The sequence below is a fragment of the Loxodonta africana genome, chromosome 27 (assembly GCF_030014295.1).
Source record: "Loxodonta africana isolate mLoxAfr1 chromosome 27, mLoxAfr1.hap2, whole genome shotgun sequence".
In the NCBI taxonomy this organism is placed as follows: Eukaryota; Metazoa; Chordata; class Mammalia; order Proboscidea; family Elephantidae; genus Loxodonta; species Loxodonta africana.
The window spans coordinates 31046509-31072599 of record NC_087368.1 but is presented as its reverse complement, the minus strand read 5'-3'; the positions used below and the strand labels follow the sequence as shown (position 1 = coordinate 31072599).

Sequence of the window (26091 nt, the reverse complement as noted above, 5' to 3'; positions counted from 1 at the left end):
AATCCAATCAGTCTGTCACATATAAGTTTACATACGTCTCACTCCCTACTCCCACTTACTCTCCCCCTCTTGAGTCAGCCCTTTCAGTCTCTCCTTTCTTGACAATTTTGCCTGCTTCCCTCTCTCTCTATCCTCCCATCCCCGCTCCAGACAAGAGTTGCCAACACAATCTCAAGTGTCCACCTGATATAATTAGCTCAGTCTTCATCAGCGTCTCTCTCCCACCCACTGACCAGTCCCTTTCATTTCTGATGAGTTGTCTTCGGGGATGGTTCCTGTCCTGTGTCAACCGAAGGTCTGGGGAGCATGGCCGCCGGGATTCCTCCAGTCTCAGTCAGACCATTAAGTTTGGTCTTTTTATGAGAATTTGGGGTCTGCATCCCACTGATCTCCTGCTCCCTCAGGGGTCCTCTGCTGTGCTCCCTGTCAGGGCAGTCATGGATTGTGGCCAGGCACCAACTAGTTCTTCTGGTCTCAGGATGATGTAGGTCTCTGGTTCATGTAGGCCCTTTCTGTCTCTTGGGCTCTTAGTTGTCGTGTGGCCTTGGTGTTCTTCATTTTCCTTTGCTCCAGGTGGGTTGAGACCAATTGCTGCATCTTAGATGGCCGCTTGTTAGCATTTAAGACCCCAGGCGCCACATTTCAAAGTGGGATGCAGAATGATTTCATAATAGAATTATTTTGCCAATTGACTTAGAAGTCCCCTCAAACCATGTTCCCCAGACCCCCGCGCTTGCTCCGCTGACCTCTGAAGCATTCATTCATTTTATCCCGGAAACTTATTTGCTTTTGGTCCAGTCCAATTGAGCTGACCTTCCATGTATTGAGTGTTGTCTTTCCCTTCACCTAAAGCATTTCTTATCTACTGATTAATCAATAAAAAACCCTCTCCCACCCTCCCTCCCTCCCCCCCTCGTAACCACAAAAGTATGTGTTCTTCTCAGGTTTACTATTTCTCAAGATCTTATAATAGTGGTCTTATACAATATTTGTCCTTTTGCCTCTGACTAATTTTGCTCAGCATAATGCCTTCCAGGTTCCTCCATGTTATGAAATGTTTCAGAGATTCGTCACTGTTCTTTATCGATGCGTAGTATTCCATTGTGTGAATATACCACAATTTATTTACCCATTCATCCGTTGATGGATACCTTGGTTGCTTCCAACTTTTTGCTATTGTAAACAGAGCTGCAATAAACATGGGTGTGCATATATCTGTTTGTATGAAGGCTCTTGTATCTCTAGGGTATATTCTGAGGAGTGGGATTTCTGGGTTGTATGGTAGTTCTATTTCTAACTGTTTAAGATAACGCCAGATAGATTTCCAAAGTGGTTGTACCATTTTACATTCCCACCAGCAGTGTATGAGAGTTCCAATCTCTCCGCAGCCTCTCCAACATTTATTATTTTGTGTTTTTTGGATTAATGCCACCCTTGCTGGTGTGAGATGGAATCTCATCGTAGTTTTAATTTGCATTTCTCTAATGGCTAATGATCGAGAGCATTTTCTCATGTATCTGTTGGCTGCCTGAATATCTTCTTTAGTGAAATGTGTGTTCATATCCTTTGCCCACTTCTTGATTGGGTTGTTTGTCTTTTTGTGGTTGAGTTTTGACAGAATCATGTAGATTTTAGAGATCAGGCACTGGTCGGAGATGTCATAGCTGAAAATTCTTTCCCAATCTGTAGGTGGTCTTTTTACTCTTTTGGTGAAGTCTTTAGATGAGCATAGGTGTTTGATTTTTAGGAGCTCCCAGTTATCTGGTTTCTCTTCATCATTTTTGGTAATGTTTTGTATTCTGTTTATGCCTTGTATTAGGGCTCCTAGGGTTGTCCCAATTTTTTCTTCCATGATCTTTATCGTTTTAGTCTTTATGTTTAGGTCTTTGATCCACTTGGAGTTAGTTTTTGTGCATGGTGTGAGGTATGGGTCCTGTTTCATTTTTTTGCAAATGGATATCCAGTTATGCCAGCACCATTTGTTAAAAAGGCTATCTTTTCCCCAGTTAATTGACACTGGTCCTTTGTCAAATATCAGCTGCTCATACGTGGATGGATCTATGTCTGGGTTCTCAATTCTGTTCCATTGGTCTATGTGTCTGTTGTTGTACCAATACCAGGCTGTTTTGACTACTGTGGCTGTATAATAGGTTCTGAAGTCAGGTAAGGTGAGGCCTCCCACTTTCTTCTTCTTTTTCAGTAGTGCTTTGCTTATCCGGGGCTTCTTTCCCTTCCATATGAAATTGGTGATTTGTTTCTCTATCCCCTTAAAATATGACATTGGAATTTGGATCGGAAGTGCGTTAAATGTATAGATGGCTTTTGGTAGAATAGACATTTTTACTATGTTAAGTCTTCCTATCCATGAGCAAGGTATGTTTTTCCACTTAAGTATGTCCTTTTGAATTTCTTGTAGTAGAGCTTTGTAGTTTTCTTTGTATAGGTCTTTTACATCCTTGGTAAGATTTATTCCTAAGTATCTTATCTTCTTGGGGGCTACTGTGAATGGTATTGATTTGGTTATTTCCTCTTCGGTGTTCTTTTTGTTGATGTAGAGGAATCCAAGTGATTTTTGTATGTTTATTTTATAACCTGAGACTCTGCCAAACTCTTCTATTAGTTTCAGTAGTTTTCTGGAGGATTCCTTAGGGTTTTCTGTGTATATAATCATGTCATCTGCAAATAGTGATAACTTTACTTCTTCCTTGCCAATCCGGATACCTTTTATTTCTTTGTCTAGCCTAATTGCCCTGGCTAAGACTTCCAACACAATGTTGAATAAGAGCGGTGATAAAGGGCATCCTTGTCTGGTTCCCGTTCTCAAGGGAAATGCTTTCAGGTTCTCTCCATTTAGAGTGATATTGGCTGTTGGCTTTGCATAGATGCCCTTTATTATGTTGAGGAATTTTCCTTCAATTCCTGTTTTGGTAAGAGTTTTTATCATGAATGGGTGTTGGACTTTGTCAAATGCCTTTTCTGCATCAATTGATAAGATCATGTGGTTTTTGTCTTTTGTTTTATTTATGTGATGGATTACATTAATGGTTTTCCTGATATTAAACCAGCCTTGCATACCTGGTATAAATCCCACTTGATCAGGGTGAATTATTTTTTTGATGTGTTGTTGGATTCTATTGGCTAGAATTTTGTTGAGGATTTTTGCATCAATGTTCATGAGGGATATAGGTCTATAATTTTCTTTTTTTGTAATGTCTTTACCTGGTTTTGGTATCAGGGAGATGGTGGCTTCATAGAATGAGTTGGGTAGTATTCCGTCATTTTCTATGCTTTGGAATACCTTTAGTAGTAGTGGTGTTAACTCTTCTCTGAAAGTTTGGTAGAACTCTGCAGTGAAGCCATCCGGGCCAGGGCTTTTTTTTGTTGGGAGTTTTTTGATTACCGTTTCAATCTCTTTTTTTGTTATGGGTCTATTTAGTTGTTCTACTTCTGAATGTGTTAGTTTAGGTAGGTAGTGTTTTTCCAGGAATTCATCCATTTCTTCTAGGTTTTCAAATTTGTTAGAGTACAATTTTTCATAATAATCTGAAATGATTCTTTTAATTTCATTTGGTTCTGTTGTGATGTGGTCCTTCTCATTTCTTATTTGGGTTATTTGTTTCCTTTCCTGTATTTCTTTAGTCAGTCTAGCCAATGGTTTATCAATTTTGTTAATTTTTTCGAAGAACCAGCTTTTGGCTTGGTTAATTCTTTCGATTGTTTTTCTGTTCTCTAATTCATTTAGTTCAGCTCTAATTTTTATTATTTGTTTTCTTCGGGTGCCTGATGGATTCTTTTGTTGCTCACTTTCTATTTGTTCAAGTTGTAGGGACAGTTCTCTGCTTTTGGCTCTTTCTTCTTTTTGTATGTGTGCATTTATCGATATAAATTGGCCTCTGAGCACTGCTTTTGCTGTGTCCCAGAGGTTTTGATAGGAAGTATTTTCATTCTCGTTGCTTTCTATGAATTTCCTTATTCCCTCCTTGATGTCTTCTATAACCCAGTCTTTTTTCAGGAGGGTATTGTTCATTTTCCAAGTATTTGATTTCTTTTCCCCAGTTTTTCTGTTATTGATCTCTAGTTTTATTGCCTTGTGGTCTGAGAAGATGCTTTGTAATATTTCGATGTTTTGGACTCTGCAAAGGTTTATTTTATGACCTAATATGTGGTCTATTCTAGAGAATGTTCCATGTGCGCTAGAAAAAAAGTATATTTTGCAGCAGTTGGGTGGAGAGTTCTGTATAAGTCAATGAGGTCAAGTTGGTTGATTGTTGTAATTAGATCTTCCGTGTCTCTGTTGAGCTTCTTACTGGATGTCCTGTCCTTCTCCGAAAGTGGTGTGTTGAAGTCTCCTACTATAATTGTGGAGGTATCTATCTCGCTTTTCAATTCTGTTAAAATTTGATTTATGTATCTTGCAGCCCTGTCATTGGGTGCGTAAATATTTAATATGGTTATGTCTTCCTGATCAATTGTCCCTTTTATCATTATATAGTGTCCTTCTTTATCCTTTGTGGTGGATTTAAGTCTAAAGTCTATTTTGTCAGAAATTAATATTGCTACTCCTCTTCTTTTTTGCTTATTGTTTGCTTGATATACTTTTTTCCATCCTTTGAGTTTTAGTTTGTTTGTGTCTCTAAGTCTAAGGTGTGTCTCTTGTAGGCAGCATATAGATGGATCGTGTTTCTTTATCCAGTCTGTGACTCTCTGTCTCTTTATTGGTGCATTTAGTCCATTTACATTCAGGGTAATTATAGATAAATAAGTTTTTAGTGCTGTCATTTTGATGCCTGTTTATGTGTGTTGTTGACAATTTCATTTTTCCACATACTTTTTTGTGCTGAGGCGTTTTTCTTAGTAAATTGTGAGATCCTCATTTTCATAGTGCTTGACTTTATGTTAGTTGAGTCGTTATGTTTTTCTTGGTTTTTATCTTGAGTTATAGAGTTGTTATACCTTTTTATGGTTACCTTATTATCTACCCCTATTTTTCTAAGTAAAAACCTAACTTGTATTGTTCTATATCGCCTTGTATCACTCTCCATATGGCAGTTCAATGTCTCCTGTATTTAGTCCCTCTTTTTGATTATTGTGATCTTTTACCTATTGACTTCCCTGATTCCCTGTTATGTGTATTTTTATTTATTTATTTTTAATTAATCTTAATTTGTTTGTTTTTGTGATTTCCCTATTTGAGTTGATATCAGGACGTTCTGCTTTGTGACCTTGTGTTGTGCTGATATCTGATATTATTGGTTTTCTGAGCAAACAATCTCCTTTAGTATTTCTTGTAGCTTTGGTTTGGTTTTTGCAAATTCTCTAAACTTGTGTTTGTCTGTAAATATCTTAATTTCGCCTTCATATTTCAGAGAGAGTTTTGCTTGATATATGATCCTTGGCTGGCAGTTTTTCTCCTTCAGTGCTCTGTATATGTCGTCCCATTCCCTTCTTGCCTGCATGGTTTCTGCTGAGTAGTCAAAACATATTCTTATTGATTCTCCCTTGAAGGAAACCTTTCTTTTCTCCCTGGCTGCTTTTAAAATTTTCTGTTTATCTTTGGTTTTGGTGAGTTTGATGATAATATGTCTTGGTGTTTTTCTTTTTGGATCAATCTTAAATGGGGTTCGATGAGCATCTTGGATAGCTATCCTTTCGTCTTTCATGATGTCAGGGAAGTTTTCTGTTAGGAGTTCTTCAACTATTTTCTCTGTGTTTTTTGTCCCCCCTCCCTGTTCTGGGACTCCAATCACCCGCAGGTTATCCTTCTTGATAGAGTCCCACATAAATTCTTAGGGTTTCTTCATTTTTTTTTAATTCTTTTATCCGATTTTTTTTCAGCTATGTTGGTGTTGATTCCCTGGTCCTCCAGATGTCCCAGTCTGCATTCTAATTGCTCGAGTCTGCTCCTCTGACTTCCTAGTGCGTTGTCTAATTCTGTTATTTTATTGTTAATCTTTTGGATTTCTACATGTTGTCTCTCTATGGATTCTTGCAACTTATTAATTTTTCCACTATGTTCTTGAATAATCTTTTTGAGTTCTTCAACAGTTTTATCAGTGTGTTTCTTGGCTTTTTCTGCAGTTTGCCTTATTTCATTTGTGATGTCTTGAAGCATTCTGTAAATTAGTTTTTTATATTCTGTATCTGATAATTCCAAGATTGTATCTTCATTTGGGAAAGGTTTTGATTCTTTTGTTTGGGGGGTTGGAGAAGCTGTCACGGTCTGCTTCTTTAAGTGGTTTGATATGGATTGTTGTCTCTGAGCCATCACCGGGAAACTAGTTTTTCCAGAAAATCCGCTAAAAAAAAAAAATGCAGTCAGATCCCTATCAGAGTTCTCCCTCTGGCTCAGGCTATTCAGATGTTAATGAAGCCGCCTGGGGAGGGTGGGGGAGGGAACAGAGAGATAGGAGAGTAGCACCTCAGAATATAGCCAGAGTTGCTTGTCTTGCTTGGAATGACTATTATATCTGAGATTCCCGCGGGCGTGTCGCCTATGTGTGCTGGCTGTGTGGAGATTGCCCCCGGGGGGTCTGGCCCGCTGGAGTCACAGTCAGATCCTCCGCCTCCAGCCCCATGCCCAGCGTCAAGGCTCCCCTACTGGGACGGTGCACTCTCGACTCCAAAATCAGTCGCTGCCTCCCGGGGACTTCTCGTCCCTCCAGCCGCGTGGCCGTGCCGCCCCCGAGAACCAGTTGGGCCTCCTCCCGGGGTTAGTTCAGGTGGGTGGAGCAGGTCCCCGTGCTTGTGCCGTGACCGAGTGTCCCGGCTGGGACGCTGTTCTCCCTGCTCCAATACCAGTCGCTGCCTCCCGGGGACTTCTCCTACCGGCTGCGTCCCACGCCGCCCACGCGACCCCGCTGGTCCCCTTCCCGGGGTTAGTTCAGGGGGGGTGGAGCAACTCTCCGTGTTTATGGCGTACCTGCGTCCAGTCCAAATCCCTGCAGGACGGTTCCCCGGCTCGGATGCTGCTCTTTCTGCTCCAAGACCAGTCACTGCCTCCCGGGGACTTCTCCTACCGGCTGCGTCCCACGCCGCCCGTGAAACCGGCTGGTCCCCCTCCTGGGGTTAGTTCAGGAGGGTGGAGCAGATCTCTGTGCTTGTGCTGTACCTGACTGGTACGCTGGCTCCAGGCTCTGGAAACAATCGCTGCTTCCTGTATTAGTTCGTTCTCCGTCTCTAAATCTGTGTTTGTTGTTCAGGGTTCGTAGATTGTTATGTATGTGATCGATTCACTTGTTTTTCCGTGTCTTTGTTGTAAGAGGGATCCGAGGTAGCGTCTGCCTAGTCCGCCATCTTGGCTCCGCCCCCCCACTTAATATCTTAAGTGTGCTAGGGCCCCACAACAAACCTTGGGGCAATCCCTATGCCAGTCCATTTACCAGAAGGTTCTGTGTGGTAAGTGCCAGACTATGTCTTTGTAACTTGTGCTTGTTTCCTCTGGCCCTGCCTTGCGGAACAGCCTCCGCACATGGAATATCCATGGTCCCTCTTTTCATGGCAGCTCTGCTGGGCAGCCTGCCCCCTGGGCCTCTGGACCAGGGCCCTTTCCACAGCTTTACCCTTCCTTGGTCATGTCAGGGTTTCTATATACTATTGTCCTACCAGAGATCTCCACACTCTTATGTTGGTGGTGGTCACTGGTCGGCCTGGACCCCTCTGCAGTGGCACAGACAAACCTCAGTATTCATGTTCATGAGAACCTCTGAGCACCCCCCTTGGTTGTGCCTGGTGTCAGGAGGAATACAGAAAAGCCTTTCCAACCTTTTTCCTTTATGTCCATGAATAATGGAGGGTATTCATGTGTGAGCAGAGCATTGGAGTGGAGGAGGGAGAGACAGCGGCTGGTGTTTCAGCCCAGACAAGCAGAGAGGAAGGTTACTCAAAACAGTCTTAGCTGGGTTGGCTGTGACATTGCGCCCACAGCAGCCATGTCCAGTCTCTTTGATACTGTTTCCTCTGATTTGTCGTTTGTGCTTCAGCCATGGTGAATTTGCCTGATGGTAGCTGCCATGGTGTTTTCCTTTTTGTGTGTGTGATCACAGGGATTCCTGTCTGACTATGTCTCCTTTTGCATGCAGGTGGTGCTTCCCACATTTATTCTGGAGAAGCGGTCCTTGCTGGAGATGTACGCAGATTTTATGGCACATCCAGACCTGCTGCTGGCTGTAAGTGCTGGAGCCACGCCCGAGGAGAGAGTCATTTGCTTCGTGGAGTATTATCTCACAGCCTTCCATGAGGGCCGCAAGGGGGCCTTGGCCAAGAAGCCCTATAACCCCATCATCGGTGAGACATTTCACTGCTCCTGGGAAATCCCCAAGGACAAGGTCAAGCCAAGGAGGACTGCTCCCCCCTCTCTGGCTGGCTGTCATGACAGCGCAGTGGCCGATGACCCTTCAAAAAGCTACAAACTGAGGTTTGTGGCCGAACAAGTGTCCCACCACCCACCCATCTCCTGCTTCTACTGTGAGTGCAAGGAGAAGAGGCTATGCGTCAATACTCACGTGTGGACCAAAAGCAAGTTCATGGGCATGTCCGTGGGGGTCTCCATGATAGGGGAAGGTAAGCCATGTTGATTGTTGGAGTTTGGCTCTTAACACGGTGATCGTTGTCTACCCCGTTGGCGATGGATGGTCATGGGTGTGGGTTTCTTTGTTTTTATTTTGTTTTGGAATGAGGTGGGGGTTGTTCACTCTGGATCATGTCTGCTTTCTGGTTCCAGTAATTTCCCAGTGGGACTAAGGTGTTGGAATAGATAGACTGCAGCTGTTTACCTATCAGCTGCCCAACCTGGATCTTCACGTGCAGTGGATATGTGTGAACCGCGTTACATAGAATTTTTTTTCACCTTTGCGTGAGTATTGGGGTTGGCTCCAGATCTGTGAAAACACTTTTTTTTTTTTCATTCTCACCAGTGTTCTGGCTCATAGACAAGGAGGATAATAGTGCTGCCTATTCAAAATTTGCTCCTAAAAATTCCCAGGGCAAATCTTTGGACTCTGTGCTAGAGATTCTGAAGCAAGGATGTGGTATAATCACCCCACTGGTGGATTACACGTTCTTATTACAGCAGATAGCTGTGAATGAAGTTTATTCATTGTTTGAAGAAGCCTACAACAGTCCTGGTTAAATTCAAGCATCTGTGTTAGTGGTTCTTCAACTTTTTTTGGTCACAAATTCCTTTGAGGCTCTGAGTCAGTGGACTGTCTTTCCAAACAAACAAAAAATACCTATCACAAGATTTGGCTTTCAGTTTCTGGGAGTACATGGCTCTTTGGAAACCCTTCTAAAACCCCGTGTGGTAAAAACACCTTTCATTTAATTAGCACATTTATATTGAGTACTTGTTAGGTGTCGGACACTGTTTCAGGAGCTATGGATACTTCAGTGAACAGAACAAGAAAAAATCTCTGCCCTCATAAAGCTTCTAGTCTGCTGGGGGAATAAAATAAATCAGCCAGCTATGTGATACATGGAACCCTGGTGGCGCAGTGGTTAAGAGCTTGGCTGCTAACCAAAAGGTTGGCAGTTGGAATCCACCAGCCACCGCTTAGAAACCCTAAGGGGCAGTTCTACTCTGTCCTGTAGGGTTGCTATGAATCAGAATCGACTCGATGGCAATGGGTTTTTGGTTTATGTGGTATGTTGGGAGGTAATCAGTGCTATGGTGAAAAATGAAGCCCGGAAGGGGCCTGGGGTGTGCTAGGGAGAGGGCAGGTTGAACTTATAGAAGGGATGGCTGGGGAAGGCCCCACCGAGAGGGTGACATTTGAGCAAAGACCTCAAGCAGTGGTGAGGGATGAGCCTTGTTGGGTTATCACTGAAGAGTGTGAAAGGCAGAAAGAACCAGGAAGAGACCTAGTACTGGTATGTTTGTGGAAGGCTGAGGAAGCCTGTATAGCTGGATCAGGGTGACAAGGGGGAAAGGTTGTAAAAGAGGTCAAAGGGCTGACAGTGGCTAGATGGTAAGGACCTCATGGACTGTTATTGGGGATCTTGACTTCTCCGTTGAGTGAGCTGGGGAACCATTGAGAGCTTTGAGCAGAAGAGTGTCATGAGCTGACATATTGTAGTAAGATGGTTCCAGCTGTTGTTAAAAATAGATTATAAGGTGGTAAGGATGGAAGCAAGGAGACCAGTTGGGGGATTATGATAAATCCAGTCAAGAAATGATGGTGGCTTCCATGGACCAGGGTGGAAATGGTTGGAGGAAGTGAAATGTGATAAGAGCCTGGATGGATTCTGAAGGAGAGCCGCCAAGAGGACTTGCCTCAGGATCATATGTGGGGTCCTGAGAAGAAGGGGAGGCCAGGGCTTCTGAACTGGGCAAGCAGAAGGACGGAGTTGGCATTAGGATGGAGTTGCCGCTAGCTGAGTTGGGAAGACTGCGGGCTGGTGGGGGAGGGAGGCGGCATAGGAGACGGGATGTATAGATAACTCTTCCTTGCTTATTGTTTGAGTACAGTTGTACTGTTTAGAAAAAAAACCTACTCTTGGATTCCAGTTCTCTGTTCTGTCTTTGGGCTGTAGCTTTGCTCTCTGAAATGCTTCTTATCATCCATTCAGAGATAAGACAGCAACTCCAGAACGCCCCCAGCTGACACTGCCCTGATTGGCACTTGAGAAAATACCTTCCTCTCCAGGATCATTTGGGATCAAGAAATTCACCAGAGACAGAGTCGATTCGTGAAGAAGGCTGGGGATGACCTGGGCTCCCTAGTATTAGGCCTTTTCTGTAATTCACACAGGGTGGGAAGATATATGTTGGGGAGGGATGCGTATATTCCCCTTTACGTAAACCTCACCAACAAGAAATGCTGCTCTTCCCTTAAACGTTCTCTTTGGTGGGAGCGCAACATTGCAACCGTTTCCTAATGAGGAAAAATCCCAGCACAAGACTGGCTCGCCTAGCTTTGCCTGTTGTTTAAAACGGCAGCTCGATGTCAGAAGTGGTCTTCCCTCTTAAGGAGGATTTATTACTAGTGAAGACAGGATGCCGGAATCTGGTGGCTGAGCGAGGAGGTACCCATCTGTCCAGCTCCCTGGTTTTCAGCCGTGCCTACACGAGACAAAACGGACTGACACAGTGGCTGCAACAGTGGGCTCAAACATAGCAACAGTTTTGAGGGTAGTGCAGAAATGGCAGTGTCTCCTTCTGTTGTACACAGGGTCACTGTGAGTCGGAACCGACTCAGCGGCACCTACCAACAACAAATAGAAGCTCACTTCAAAAAGCATTCAGTTGCTAAAAAATACTTAGCAAACCTCTGATGAATGAATACAGCTATCCCTTACTTTACAGATGAGGTGAGCGAGGGAAGCAAGTTGCCTAAGGACACATGGATGGCCCCAAACAACATACATCTGACCCTCACCACAGCCCAGTGAGGAGGGTGACCCTCACCACAGCCCGGTGAGGAGGGTGACCCTCACCACAGCCCAGTGAGGAGCGATGCAGTCCCTGAGGCATGCACCCTCTTCCACGGACTCGACTCTGATCTGTGGATGAAGAACCTGTGTCTGAGAAGGTTCGGGGAGTTGAAAGTCCAGAATATAGAGTGGAGTGGTGGGAAGCAGCAGATGGGGGACCAGGTTAGGGTGGTGGCTGGCACAGAGGCTCTTAGCGTCCCTGTAGGGGCAGAGGAGGAGCCCTGGTGGTGCTCAGTTAAGCACTCAGCTGCTAACCAAAAGGTGGGTGGTTCGAACCCACCAGCCACTCCATGGGAGAAAGATGTGGCGGTCTGTTTACATAAAGATTTCTACCCTGCCTTATAGGGTCCCTGTGAGTTGAAATGACTCAATGGCAGTGGGTTAATGGATGAGAGCGGAGTCAGGCATGTGGATAGACATCTGTCTCCCTGTGCCCTGCCTATCTGAAGCCTAGAAAACCCGCTTCAAGTGGGTGTGCTTCCAGAGGGCGGGGTCAGGGTATTAGGTCAGGTGGTTCCTCCAGGCCTCTCTGACCTCCGTGACCGCTTGTTCCCCTGCGGTCAGCCTTCTGCCCACTCCGAGCAGCAGGGAGCAGACACTGTACAGTGCTGTTAAGGTCTAAGCTGTGTGGTAGATCCCAGCAAGCAGGTCTCAGGCCAGGCCTGGGTCCGGAACCTCTATGAGCCGCATGACAGAACTCGGGTGACAACCTCAGGTCGTTCTTACTGTTGAAGATGAGAATAATGCAAGGAAGAGAATTTCCGAGGGCCCCGTGTGGGAGGTTTATATTTGCATTGACGTGGATACTTGGGTTTGTAATAAAAAACGGGAGCGACATTAATCTTGATTTTGACTTATCTGGGGCTCCAGGTTTTCATCGGTTGCCAAAAGCCCCAAAGCGCACCTATGTCATACAGCTTATACCAATAACAGTCTTTCCCTTTATTTAAAAACAAAAATTGGTATTCAAGAAGCTCATCTCATTCTGTTTAAGTTATTGAATATTTATTTTTATTTCCCACGTGATAAATTCCTGGAAGATGAAATATGTTTGTCTGCCAAACAAGGCAGAGCATTCAGGCAGTTTATACCTTCACACCGTTAGTTGATGTGTAGGCTTTTATATGAGTCGGTAATTACCCCCCCATTTCATAGAGATACTGTTTTAAATGTGTTTGCTTCTTTATCTGTAGCAGTGGGTCAGTCAAGTCATTCATGGGTGTGTTTATTCATCTGTTCATTCTTTTGATAAATGGATGTCCCTGTCCTCAGTGCTGGGGACGCAGCAGTGACCATGACAGACAAATCCCCTGTCCTTTGCAGAGCTGACGTTCTAATGGGGCAAGTCAGACAGAAAACGTGCATGAAATCTGCAGCGTGAAAGATGATGGCTGCTGCTAGAGAGACCAAGCAGAAAGGGATGTCAGAGGGGGCCAGGAGCCAGGGGATTTTGCAATGTTAAATAGGGCAGTCTTCAGTGAGGATGGAACACTTGAGTAAAGACTTGAAGGAGGTAAGAGCGCAAGTCAAGTGGATGACTGGAGGTGTTCCAGGTGACAAGAACAGCACGTGTAAAGGCCCTGAGGCAGAAGGGTGACTGGATGTTCCAAGAACAGTGTAAAAGCCAGTGTGGCTGGAACAGAGGGAGTGAGGGGGAGAGTAGGGGAGATGAGGTCAGCAAGGAACGGCCAGGTCATGGGGGGTCTGGTGGGCCATGGAAGGATTTTAGCTTTTATTGTGAATGAGATGGGAGTCATCAGAGGAAAGGCGTGATTTTAGCAGCATCACTATGGCTGCTGCTGTGTGAGGGACAGACTGAAGGCAGGGACAAGGGGCAAAGGTAGAAGTGTTGTTAGGTGCCCTTGTACCATATACAACAGGACAAAATACTGCCTGGTCCTGCGCCATCCTCACAATCGTTGTTACGCGTGAGCCCGTTGTTGTAGCCACTGTGTCAGTCCATCTCATTGAGGGCCTTCCTCTTTCTCACTGACCCTCTACCAAGCATGTTGTCCTTCTCCAGGGACCGATCCCTCCTGATAACTTCTAAAGGTAGAAGTAGAGGGACCAATTATTTGTTTTCTCTCTTCCTCAATCTCAGACACACACATGCGCGCGTGCGCAAAGTTTAAATATGTTATTAGTCAGAATAAGTGTTTAGTGAGTATAGTGTCTTCTTGTCTTAGTCGTCCAGTGCTGCTATAACAGAAATACCACAACTGGATGGTGTCTTAGTCATCTAGTGCTGCTATAACACAAGTGGATGATTTTAACAAAGAGAAATTTATTCTCTCACTGTCTAGTAGGCTACAAGTCCAAATTCAGGGCTTCAGCTCCAGGGGGAAGGCTGTCTCTCTCTGTCGGCTCTGGAGGAAGGTCCTTGTCATCAGTCTTCCCTTGGTCTGGGAGCATCTCAGCACAGGAACTTCGGTCCAAAGGGTGTGCTCTGCTCCTGGTGCTGCTTTCTTGGTGGTACGAGGTCCCCACGTCTCTCTGCTCGCTTCTCTCTTTTATATCTCAAAGGGATTGGCTTAAGACACTATCTAATCTTGTAGACCCCTTTAATATAACTGCCACTAATCTATCTTATTACATCATAGTGATAGGATTTACAACACATAGGGAAATCATATCAGAAGATAAAATGTAGATAATCATACAAGGGAATCATGACCTAGCCAAGCTGACCGATATTTTTGGAGGACACAATTCAATCCATGACACTTCTGATAAAATTAAATGTATTTCCTGACATCTAGAAAATGTTTATTCAAGTTCTTTACTCTGAGGATTCCTCCGCACTCAGCAGAGATGCTTGTTGGCACTTGTCAATTCCTAGGAAAACCACAGATTCTGCCAATGGAGTATAGGGTAGATGCCTCCCTGTCTGTGGGCCCCTAAGGCGGGTATTCTGGAAATTCTGGTATAGGTAAGGACTTGAAAATCCATTTCTAGTGCTTTAGGGAACTCTCCAATCAGAGAACCTCAGTCTCCCCCTCCCCGATGGCGTTTCCTTCTCCACTCCCAGTGGTCATTCTGGTGTGGGACCACCTCATTTGTGATTATGCTTCATACCTCCTCCCTCCCAGCACATTTCGTTCTCCTCCCCACCCCCCACCCGCCTGTCTGCCCCCTCCTCTGTCCTGCTGCTCCATTGGTGCCTCCAACCCTTCTGCTTAAAAGCCGCGCCACACAGGGCTCCTTCCTTAGCCAGGTATAACGCGTTGCCTCCTTTTCATCTCTTCTGGAATTTTCCTAGCCCTGAGAGACTAGTGAGGTCCCTGTACCCCTACTTCCCTGACTCTGGCCTATGAAGTGGACTGACATCTATACCTTCTCTTGTTTGGGGGAGTTGTTGAATGTCCTTCTCTATTGGGTAGGCACGTGATGCCTCAGGATCTTAGCTCACCTGTCCCTGGGGTCAGGGGCTGGGCTTAGAATTGACTGTGCACAGCCCGGAGCCTGAGTGACGTGTTCTCAGATGCTGTGGGTGGGAGCCATTTACCACCGTCTCCCAAGGCCCCCAAATGGAGTCATTCCTGAAGCAGAATTAGGATTTACTGCTCTTACTTCTACCTGCTTGGATGTTCTAGTTAGAACTTCTCAGTAACTAGGGTGCTGAATTCAGAAAGAAGGTTCTAGAGGGACTCTCGTAGCCTCCCCCCCCCCGCCCCCGGACATAGGACACAGCCCTTTCTGGCCACCCACCTCAGTGTATTCCTGCTGTGGGTGGACCTTCAAGGCCAGGGGGTGGTCGGCTCACTAAGCAATGCTTTCCACCCAGCGAGGGGGCCTTAAGTTTGCCGAAGCCCTTTCGGTAGCTAAAACCCCCCTGTCACAGATAGGATCTTATTTTTCACACGAAATACTTCTAAGAACCCTCAAACTTCAAAGCAGAAGGTTCTAGCACCTGTAGTCTGAGCTCCGTGGATGGGTTGGGACACAGGAGGTGGGCAGAGACCCGGTTCCTTTTCCTCCAATTTGTCCCTGCACTGATCCAGCACATTCCATGAATCTGTTGACTGGAATTGAAGTGAACATTTTGCACAACCTCTCATTTTACAAATTAGATCTTCGATGGGTCCCCTTGAAACTGAACATAAATACAGGGGCTTCTTTCAAATTACTGCCTTTAGGCTCTGGCATGTTTGACTGCAATAAAAAGGGTCTTATAAAGTGCTTCATCCTGCCCTGAATTCACTCATGCTGCCGCTCAGGGACCACCTGCCTTCTGCAGCTCTCACACAGAAAGCCCCCAGTTGAGACACTGTTCTTTCAGCCCTGCAGTTGATGTCCGGGGAGAGCAAGGGCCCCCCAGCCACTTCCCTGTGCCCCACTGCTGGGAGCGAGGGGCCTCCAGCAGTTCTTCCAACAGGCTTCCCCCCGCCCACCCCCGAGAAGCCATAAGAGAAAAAAAAAAAAAAAACCCACATTGTCTTAGGGTCAGTTCCAACCCTTAGCAAGCCTATAGGACAGAGTAGAACTGCCCCACAGCGTTTCCAAGGAGTGGCGGGCGGATCTGAACCACCAGTCTTTTGGTTAGCTGCAGAGCTCTTAACCACTGCGCCACCAGGGCTCCTGCAAATGGCGTAGCCTCTTAATTGAGATTGTTTCTGGGGAATCTGGGGAGGGCAGTTAGCTCTTGTAAAAGAAGTGGCAAGTTTGCCTGGAGCTGGTGAGCTGACCCTGCAGGTGCTTGCAAGGGGATTCCCCAGAGCTGCAGCGTAAATGTCCTACAGGAATGTTTGGTTTCACTGATGGAGATCCCGTGCAAGATGATTTAATCAGTTTGAAAATCTTAACACTTTGCCTTGTGCTTACTGGTAAACCAATTTGTGGAATTTAAAATGAAAAATCTCCCAGCGTGAGGACTAACTACGAAAGGAAAGATTGATTAAATGGAGTTTCTCAGCTTCTCTCAGCTCCTCTGGTGATCCCATTTGTAAGTCTACTTTTATTGCAGTCTTTTATTCGTATTAGGGACAGATACTTTTTTTTAAGCAACTCTGAAGAAACGAGTTAATGCAGAGAAGGCATCATCATGGCGATGTAATGAGTGAGCACCCATTTATGGATTTAAAGGAATGCGGGCTCGGCTTGCCAGCACCTTCCATCAGCTCAGCTTGCTCACAGACTTCTGAGGACTGGAGGGAAATGTCTTCTTTTTCTTTTATTGTGCTTTAGATGAAAGTTTACAGAGCAAATTAGTTTCTCATTAAACATTTAATACACAAATTGTTTTGTGACCTTGGTTGCCAGTGCTTCGATGTGTCAACACTCTCCCCTCTCCACCCCAGGTTCCCTGTTTCCCTTTGTCCCGTTTTCCTGTCCCTTCCTGCCTTCTCGTCTTTGCTTTTGGGCTGGTGTGCCCATTTAGTCTTGAGTACGTAACTGAACTATGAAGCCCGTTCCTCACGTGTGTTTTTGTTGGCCCTATACCACAAACCAAACCCGTTGCTGTCTCATAGCAACTCACGGCGATTCACAGGGACCCTATAGGACAGAGTAGAACTGCCTCATAGGGTTTCTCGAGGAGCAGTTGGTGGATTCAAACTGCCAGCCTTTTGGTTAGCAGCCGAGCTCTTAACCATTGATCCACCAGGGCAGATTAGACCTGTCTAATCTTTGGCAGAAGGGTGAGCCTCAGGAGTGACTTCAGCACTGAGTTTAAAGGGTGTCCGAGGCCCATACTCGGGGGCTTCTCCAGTCTCTGTCAGACCAGCAAGCCTGGTCTTTTTTTTTTTTTTTGGGCGACTTTGAATTTTGTTCTACATTTTTCTCCCCCTCTGCCTGGGACCCTGTATTGTGATCCCTATCAGGGCGGTCAGTTTGATGGAAATTTCACCTAGACTTAGAAAAGGTTTTCCTGGAGATGAATGGGAGGAAGATGCTGTCTCTTACCTAAATCATTACATTTTCACAGTCTCATCCCACCTGTCTCTGCCATCCCCCTATGCGCATAACCCGAGGCCACACTTCCTGATTTCTTCTCTGTTCCCAAATGAGAGCTACTTAAGAGAAAAAAGAGCGCTGGGTAATTAGAGCAAACTGGCAGGATTCTGGCAGTAGGTCAGGGCGTGTGCTTTTAACTGAGTGTTGTGATGGCCTTCCCTGTCCTTGTGGCAGCCCTGTGAGGTGTGGATGCTGGTGTCCCTGTGCCACAGATGAGGAAACTGAGGCTCAGACAGGTTAAAACCACCAGGGTGGCGAGCGACAGAGGATTTAAAATTCTCTAAGGTCTCGCCCAGATCTTTAAGACAATGCTGTGGCATATTCTCCATGTAAATATGTTGGAAAGAAAGTAGTAGTCGTTCGGTCTCAGCGCACAACCTGCTGCCAATTCCGACTAGTAAGTTTATTAAATGTGAGCAAGCCCAGGACTCCGCACGCTGAGATCATGCCATGTGGCGTCCTTTCTGAAGAGACAGCCTGCTGGCTAGACTAGGAATGGGTGGGAGCCCCCAAGGACCCCAACTAAGGTCAGGAAGGGTTCACCACAAAATAGGGACAAAATAGAAATTGGAGTGAGGTTGTGGTGTTGGGGAGACATATTATCCACCTGGAAAGCTTTACCACCAAGCAGTCTGTTAGCAGGGGGCCAGTTAGCTTAGCTGGTTAGAGTGGGGTGCTAATAACGCCGAGGTTGTGGGTTCCGTCCCCGTACGGGCCAAGGAAAGACATGGCTTTTGGAGCCCTGGTGGTACAGTGGTTAAGAGTTCGGCTCCTAACCAAAAGGTTGGCAGTTCAAATCCACCAGCCACCCCTTGGAAACCCTATGGGGCGGTTCTACTAGATTTGTCAGCAACGAGTTTGGTTGGGTTTTTAGTCTGTTACAGCAAGGTCCCTAGATGGCACAAACGGTTTGTGCTCAGCTGCTAATCTAGAGGTTGGAAATATGAACCCACCCAGCGGTGTCTGGAAAAAATAGGCCGGGCACTCTGCTTCTGATAAGATCACAGCCAAGGACACCCTACGGAGCAGTTCTACCCTGTAACACATGAGGTCACCATGAGTCAGAATCAACTGGACGGCAGCTAGCAGCAACAACAAAGTCTGTTAGCACCGGTGGGACGGATTACCTAGTAAGCAAGGTACGCACGGGCTTGTTTGTGCTAACTTACTAATCAGTAGTGCACAGTTTCACCTGTTTTTCACCACATACCACCCCCCCACCATGTGAAATTGTGCACTACAGATTACTAAAACAAAAAACCAAACCCATTGCCCTCTAGTTGATTCTGACTCATAGTGACCCAGTAGGACAGAGTAGAACTGCCCCACGAGTTCCCAAGGAGCTTCTAGTGGATTTGAACTGCTGACCTTTTGGTTAGCAGCGGTAGCTCTTAACCACCGTGCCACCAAGATTTCCCAGATTAGTAAGTAAACGCAATTAAGCTGTATGTACCTAGCTTACTGTAAGTCTATACATACCTTATAGGGAGACCTGGTGGCAAGGTGGTTAAGAACTCAGCTGCTAACCGAAAGGCTGGCAGTTTGAATCTACTAGCCGCTCCTTGGAAACCCTATGGAGCAGTTTTACTCTGTCCTGTAGAGTCCCTTTGAGTTGGAATCAACAACAATGGGTTTGGTGGTTTTGGTGCATACCTTGCTTACTGGTTAATCTGCCCCTGGGTAGGGTGGGTGTGGATAGGGTGGGCATACGGGAAGTGAACCTCCTTCCCTGGGACTTTGAAGCAAGATGGCTGGCAGCCTGCCTCAGGGTGGGGGAGGGGCTAGATGCCAGGGGCCTCTCAGTTGCCAAGGTCTCTGAGTCTGTGATGTTGTAGGGGACACTCAAGGGGTAGAACTGGGACAGGAAGAGGCATCCCAGGTGGCCTCTCTCTTCAACTTTCACACCTAGTTCTTAAGTGTCATCTCATGTCTATATTTGGCCTTAGCCGGGTTACCTCATCTGCCCAAGCAACCCAATTTAAGGAAGTCAGACACCAAGTGGGCTTGGAAACAGAATATTTCAGACCTGACCATTCTCCTCCAGGGGTCCTGATCAGAAACTGTAAAGAATGAAACACCAGCACCATCTTCTCATGGACACCATGGCCCTCCCTTAAATGCATGGGATAGGAAAACCAAAAAAAAGAAAAGAAAAAAACCATACCCATTGCTGTCGAGTCGATTCCAACTCATAGCAACCCTATAGGACAGAGTAGAACTGCCGCATGGAGTTTCCAGGGAGCACCTGGTAGACTCAAACTGCTGACCTTTTGGCTAGCAGCCATAGCACTTAACCACTATGCCATCAGGGTTTCCATGGGATGGGACGGGGGCTTAAAAGTCATCTGGGGCAGTTCTACTATCTAAAGTGTGTGTATAGGGAGGGGGATGAGTGTCAGAGTGAGAGCAGTAGGTGGCCCGGGGCTTTACTTTTAGGGAGCAAAGTTAACTCGAGAGCTGCAGCAAATCAGAGTAGGGGAGGTGGGGGAGAAGTCTCATCTGTTCAGATATTCCATGTATTTGGTGTAGTGGAGTCATGTCATTGGGGCATTGAAGTTACACGGATTCAGTTATATCCTGACCAGAGAGAGAGAGAAGGCTTTAAATGCTGCTGAAGCGTCTGTTCTTTAAGCCCTCATGATTGTCAGGGGCCCACAGATCTGCTTTTCTTTGGTGATCTCAGGTCCACCTGTACCTCTCATGATGTGGGCCTCCCACCGCACAGCGGGTGATGAAGACCCCTACACATAAGCCAGTGTTTCACCTTGAGTTTACAAGATCAGGGATATATTTTGGTAGGTGGGGAGAACTGAATTGGATGGACTTGACTGAGAGTGGGGTTGGTGGTTCCAGAGAAGTCTGCTGTTGTTAGGTGTGGTGGAGTGGGTTCCGACTCATAGTGACCGTACGTACAACAGAACGAACAAAACACTGCCCAGTCTTGCATCATCCTCACAATCGTTGCTATGCTGGAGCCCACTGTTGTAGCCACTGTGTCAATCCATCTTGTCGAGGGTTTTTTTACTGACCCTCTACCTTACCAAGCATGGTGTCCTTCTCCAAGGACTGGTCCCTCCTGATAACATGTCTAAAGGATGAGTCCAGAAGATTATATATACTGTACCTCGTGGGCAATTAAGGAATTTCCAAGGGTAAATTTGAATGCACCTCGGTATTGACTTTAGAAACCAACCGTGATCACGACTCCTGTGGGCACACTAGCCCATCTCTCCTCTGGTTCCCTTGGCAAGCTCCCTGTACTGGAGGACATACACACACTGTGGGGCAAATTCTAGCTTTAATTGATTGAGATACTTGTTTAGCCTGACAGAAGTGCTGACCTTCCGAATGACTTAGTCTCTGAGTTTCGGTTTCCTTTTGCCTCCTAGGGTAGGTGTGTGGGTTAAAGGAGACAGGGCGCATGCAGCCCCCAGGAGTATCTGGCAGCCAGAACATGCTCACACATGGGGGCGTTGACCCGCCTCCTCACACATGGCGGTAGAGAAACCCCAAGCCCAGCAAGAGAAAGTCACTAACCACTTCTGGCTGCATGTGCCTGATTAAAGGGCAGATCTATCCTTCCTGGGGCTCACAGTGCCATGGTTAATCATCTGACCTGAAATGAGCTGGAGTAGAGCTCGGGGAGTGGGGGGAGGGGGGTGTTTCTTAGAGCTAAAGCCCCGGAGAGGCAGAATGGAACACTGAGAAGGTGCTTTAATGGGGTACATCTTAGAAAGCCTGGAGCACTGACTCTCAGGGCCTCCATCAGCCTGTATGGGGCCTCACGTGCATTAACAGTGGTGCTCCCTGTGCATGGAAGCAGCCCTGGGGGTGCCCAACTTGAAAGCAAGACAAGGGCTAGATTTTGGTTTCCTTTGCAGGCTCCTCCTGAGTGTGGTGCACAAACTATACGGCGGCCCTGGGGCTTTATAAGTTTTTGGTGGGGCTGGAGGGGCATCATATCAGCCTTTGAGAACCTGGTTAAAGCCATGACCCATTTCTCTAGAAAAATAGACCAACCCACATTCTCGTGCCTTGTTTCAAGAGGATCACACCTACTCCAAGCCTAATGCTTAGATCCTAGGCTTGAGAGCCCTGGAGGTGGGTAGATGGTGATGTCAAGCTCCTGCTCTTGGCCAAGGCTTTGAACCCGTCAGTTCTTTTTCAAACCTCAGCTGAGAATTTGCATTTCTAACAAGTTCACAGGCCTTACCACTGCTGCTGGTTAGGCACCAATTCTGTGAACCACTAGTAGAGCAGCGGTTCTCAAAATTTGTTATACATAAGAATCACCCAGGGATCTTGTTAAACTATAGATTCTGGTTCAGTATATCTGGGGTGCAAAGGCAAATTCTTAGCAGGGTTTTGAACCAGAATGAATCTGTTGGAAGCCCTGCTCTTGTCACAGGTCTCCCCTGGGTACTTGGGAGCACCTACCTGTGTTTTGGGAAACCAGCCAAAACTGATTTCTCTAGCTTCATGAGAACCACTGAGGTTGACTCTGTTGTTCTCAGGACAAAGACAACTCCTTAGCATGCTCTTTAGAAGTTTAAAAGACAGGGTCTGACCCCTGTTACCATGGCCAGCCTCCACACCAACATACTTCACCTCTGGTGCCCCACGTGGGCCCTTTTTTCCAGCCCCTTCATGCTCACAGGCCCCCTTCCCACCACGGGGCGTTTGCTTGCGCGGTTCCCTCTGCATGAAACGCTCTTTCTTACTCAGCTCTTTCTCAGGTCAAGCATCACTTCTTCAGAGAAACCTTCCTGTTGAGGTCAGCTCCTCCAGTTGGAGGCATCCATGTCCCTGGGTGTGTCTCCCTCCTTACCTTTATCACAGTTATAACTTTGTATTCATTTGGTGATTAATAATGTCTGCCTTTCTCTTCTGTTCGCCGAAGGCAGAAACTGGGTCTGTCTTAGTCGTTGGTATATTCTCGGTGTCTTGCACAGTGCCTGGTACACAATGAATAACATGATGTATGAATGGCTGACCTGTGCAGAGGTAGGAGATGTGACACCTGTCCCACGACGCTGTTTGGTTTCTCCATCTTCTTGTCATATGGATCCCCAACCACCCTTTTCCCACGTCTGTGTGCCTAACTCTTGCCTCCTCTCTCCCCTGGAGGTGTGCTGAGGCTCCTGGACCTTGGGGAGGAGTACGTGTTCACCCTGCCCAGTGCCTACGCACGTTCCATTCTCACCATCCCGTGGGTGGAGCTCGGAGGAAAAGTCAGCATCAACTGCGCCAAGACTGGGTACTCGGCGACGGTGATTTTCCACACGAAGCCTTTCTATGGAGGGAAGGTCCACAGGTAGGCAGCCAAGGGCTTGCAGAGACAAAGCCAGGGAGGCTCCACCTTTGCCCTGGCTGCTTTCTTGCATTAGAATATGGAGTATCCAGTATTGAGATGAGATGGAAATCAAGATGTTAGCTGAGAATATTCCCGTGAGCTTTGAGGTATTTAACCTGAGACAAGTGTTTTGAGAAAGAGGCAGCTCTTTTCCCCGTCTCACGTGGCAGCTTTTTGGAGCCCTCCCCAGTCTGAATTAATGGTGAAATCCAGTGGTGATGGGTTTGTAGCACACACATAGAGATTAAAAGGCACCTCCGTTTGTTACAATAAGCTCTCCTTGCTGAGCCCACAGCCTGCTTCCCGCTCTGAAGTGATTTGATCTGGGTACCCGGATACTGCCTGAGAGTTCACCATTTCATGGTGAATTGGCTACATTAGAGAATCACAAACCCCAGATCATGCATCTCGTGTGGTGACTCTGAGGTCATGTGTCTCGCGTGGTGACTCTATAAGCTCACGAGTGCTTCTTTCCTCTGGGGAGCCTGATTCCAGCAAACTGAGAGAGAGAGCTGCTCTTTGAGGAAGCAGTCATTTTTATTGCTCTGGTTATAAAGTCCTTTTTCAGAGCAGATCTACTGTATAAGCAATCTGTGACTTTGTTCTTGGGAAGTGTTCATCTGCATATCACAGGTTGTTAATGAGTCTTTCTCCTTCCTGATGCTGCAGCCTTCTTCACAGTCCAGCTTCTTGGATTTGCTCAGCATATAGATAAAATAAATATGGTGAAAGGATACAACCCTGATGCACACCTTTCCTGCTTTTTACCCATGCAGCGTCCCCTTATTTGTTCGAATGACTGCCTCTTGGTCTATGTACAGTTTCCTCGTGAGCACAATTAAGTGTTCTGGAATTTCCATTTTGTAATGTTATCCATAATTCGTTATGATCCACACAGTCAAATGCCTTTGCATAGTCGGTAAAACACAGGTAAACAGCTTTCTGGTACATTACTAGTAACTAATCTATAGTCTTTATTCAGAGTTTACCAGTTTCTCCACCAGTGTCATTTTTCTGTTCATAATGTTAGGTCATATCTTAAGAGCTAGTATGGGAGCAACACTGCAAAAAGAATTCTCCCTTTTGCCTTAAAAAATCTCCTCTAAATAGGAGAGTGTACCTTTTGAAGTCTCTGTTTTGATAATCTAGCAAAGTATGTTCATTTGACTCATTGATTAATCCAGGGTCACAGCAGAAGTGAAGCACAATCCAACCAACACCATTGTCTGTAAAGCCCACGGGGAATGGAATGGTACCTTAGAGTTTACCTACAGCAACGGAGAGACCAAAGTCATCGACACGACCACATTGCCCGTGTACCCTAAGAAGATCAGACCTCTTGAGAAGCAGGGACCCATGGAGTCCAGGTGGGAATCACACTGTTTCTCTCTCCAGCTTAGCTGTCCTCAGAGCTGGACACAAGTGACAGAGGAGAAGTCTTTGAATAATCAGCCAAATACTGTGTTCTTCTGACTCCTTTAAATGTTTGGATTTTCCTCTTTGTGTCACTAGGGGCAAAGACTTTGTAGCTTTCAGTTTATTATTCTGTGGTTAGGGGGAGGAGTGTAAAGATAGTCTACGGCTGACTTTTAACGCCTGCCCTGAAAGAGTCTGTCAGCTCCACTGGTCTGTTGCTTGATTGCAAAGTTAGAGTTGAAGTCAAAGAACTGTGCAGTGAATCAATGAGGTAATATTTTTTGTTATCAGACTAGCAAAGCAATAAAAATTTAAAAAATGAAAAAATTCAGTGCTGGCAAGGATGTGGCAATCTTTATACCCTGTCCTTCCAATGGGCATGTAAATGGGTACAACCCAGTAGGCTTGTAACTCACCTGCATGGATCAGTAGTTTTAAACTCATGAATTCACTTTAGTCTTGTATTCTACTTCTGGGAATACTAAGGGAAAATTGTTAGGTTCAGAAAAGATTTTTAAACATAAATTTGAGTGTATTTTTTTTTTTTAAAGAAAACTAAACAGCAAAAAAAAAAAAAGAAAGGAACAAAGAATAACCACCTAACTGTCTGAAAATAGGAAAAGGGTTAAGTGAATTATGGAATGTCCACTGCATCAGTATAGCCGTTCTGTGGTGTGACTATAATGCAGCCATTTAAGTGATGTTTATCCAGGGACACAGCAGAATCTTCTTGGAATATTACGTTTTTATTTTTTAATCTATGGAATTGGCGAACTATGACCCAGGGGCCAAATCCAGCACCTGGCTGACTTTTGTAAGTAAAGCTTTATTGGCACATAGCCATGATCATTCATGTTGTCTGTATATCATCTGTACATACTCACGTGGTCTCTGGCTGTCTTTTTGCTACAATGGCAGAGTTGCATAGCTGCGACAGAGACCTTGTGCTCTGCAAAGCCTGAAATATTTACTATCTGGCCTTTTACAGAAAAAGTTAGCCAATCCCTGCTCTAATCTAAAAGCTCTGTAGAAATATGATGGAGGGTAAAAATGAAATTACAAGTGATGTTTTGAAAGTGTTTGCCGTTGTAAGGAGAGTTCGCATCTGAATAGAAAAAGTGCTTGTTAGGTGGAGACAAAGCAGGATTCAGGCTATGTATGAATAATGCATCGTGACTCAACGTGACAGAAATTAAGCTTCAGTGTCCTGGGCACCTTTGCTTTGTTGTAGGATCAGGACACACTTTCTCGTTAATCGGTTTCTTCAGGCACAGTGAGTGTAACCTTCTCGGTGTCTAAATGGAGAGCCTGACCTCTTGAGCGTTGTTTTTCAGCCCAGCCTGTTAGGCATGGTAGCAAGAAAAAGGGGAAGGCTGTCAGGAGGAAAGAAGTCCACCCCTCGCCCACATTGCCTCTGCTGAGTGTCCCCGGAGTCAGGAGTCCTGGTGGCGTTTAGCTCACATCATGACTGTTGTTTTAGCTTGGCTATTGAGAAAAAGCTATGATTACCTTCTGCTGTTCCCCCAGGAGGATGAGGCTGGCTTCTCATTATATCTGCTGCCTCAGTCTGTGGGAGTTCAGGATTCAGCCTGGAGTGGAGAGGGAGTCTGGTACAGAGCAGGAGACCAAGGGGCTACCTCCTTATTTTTTTACATATGTAGAATTTCCTGAAACGTGGAGCTGGGCGATAGGGACATCTAGCCCACTATTTTCTGTGGAGGAAACAGCCCCAAGAAGCAGAGTGTATGGTCAGAGGTCTTCCTTGCTGCTCGGAGCCCACAAGCCCAGTCACCCTGGGATCCGCCTGGCCTTTCCGGCAGAGGCAAGGGAGGGGTCGGCATGGCTGGTGGGGCTGTGGTAGCTGGTGTCTCCGCCCTCACAGTGGTGCCACCTCCTTGAACGGGAACAACTGCTCATTAGGGTGCAGTTCCCCCAGGAGTATC

At 46.0% G+C, this 26091-nt stretch overlaps 1 protein-coding gene across 1 annotated transcript in view; it reads left to right on the top strand.

The window, feature by feature from the left end:
• The window catches only part of OSBPL10 (oxysterol binding protein like 10), a 207875-nt gene that overhangs the window by 176721 nt on the left and 5063 nt on the right, over positions 1–26091 (top strand). Inside the window, exons 7-9 of the mRNA XM_023554884.2 lie at positions 8079–8559; positions 22507–22693; positions 23917–24099. Coding sequence (XP_023410652.2) covers positions 8079–8559; positions 22507–22693; positions 23917–24099 — 851 coding nt within the window. The remainder of the gene's footprint in view (positions 1–8078; positions 8560–22506; positions 22694–23916; positions 24100–26091) is intronic.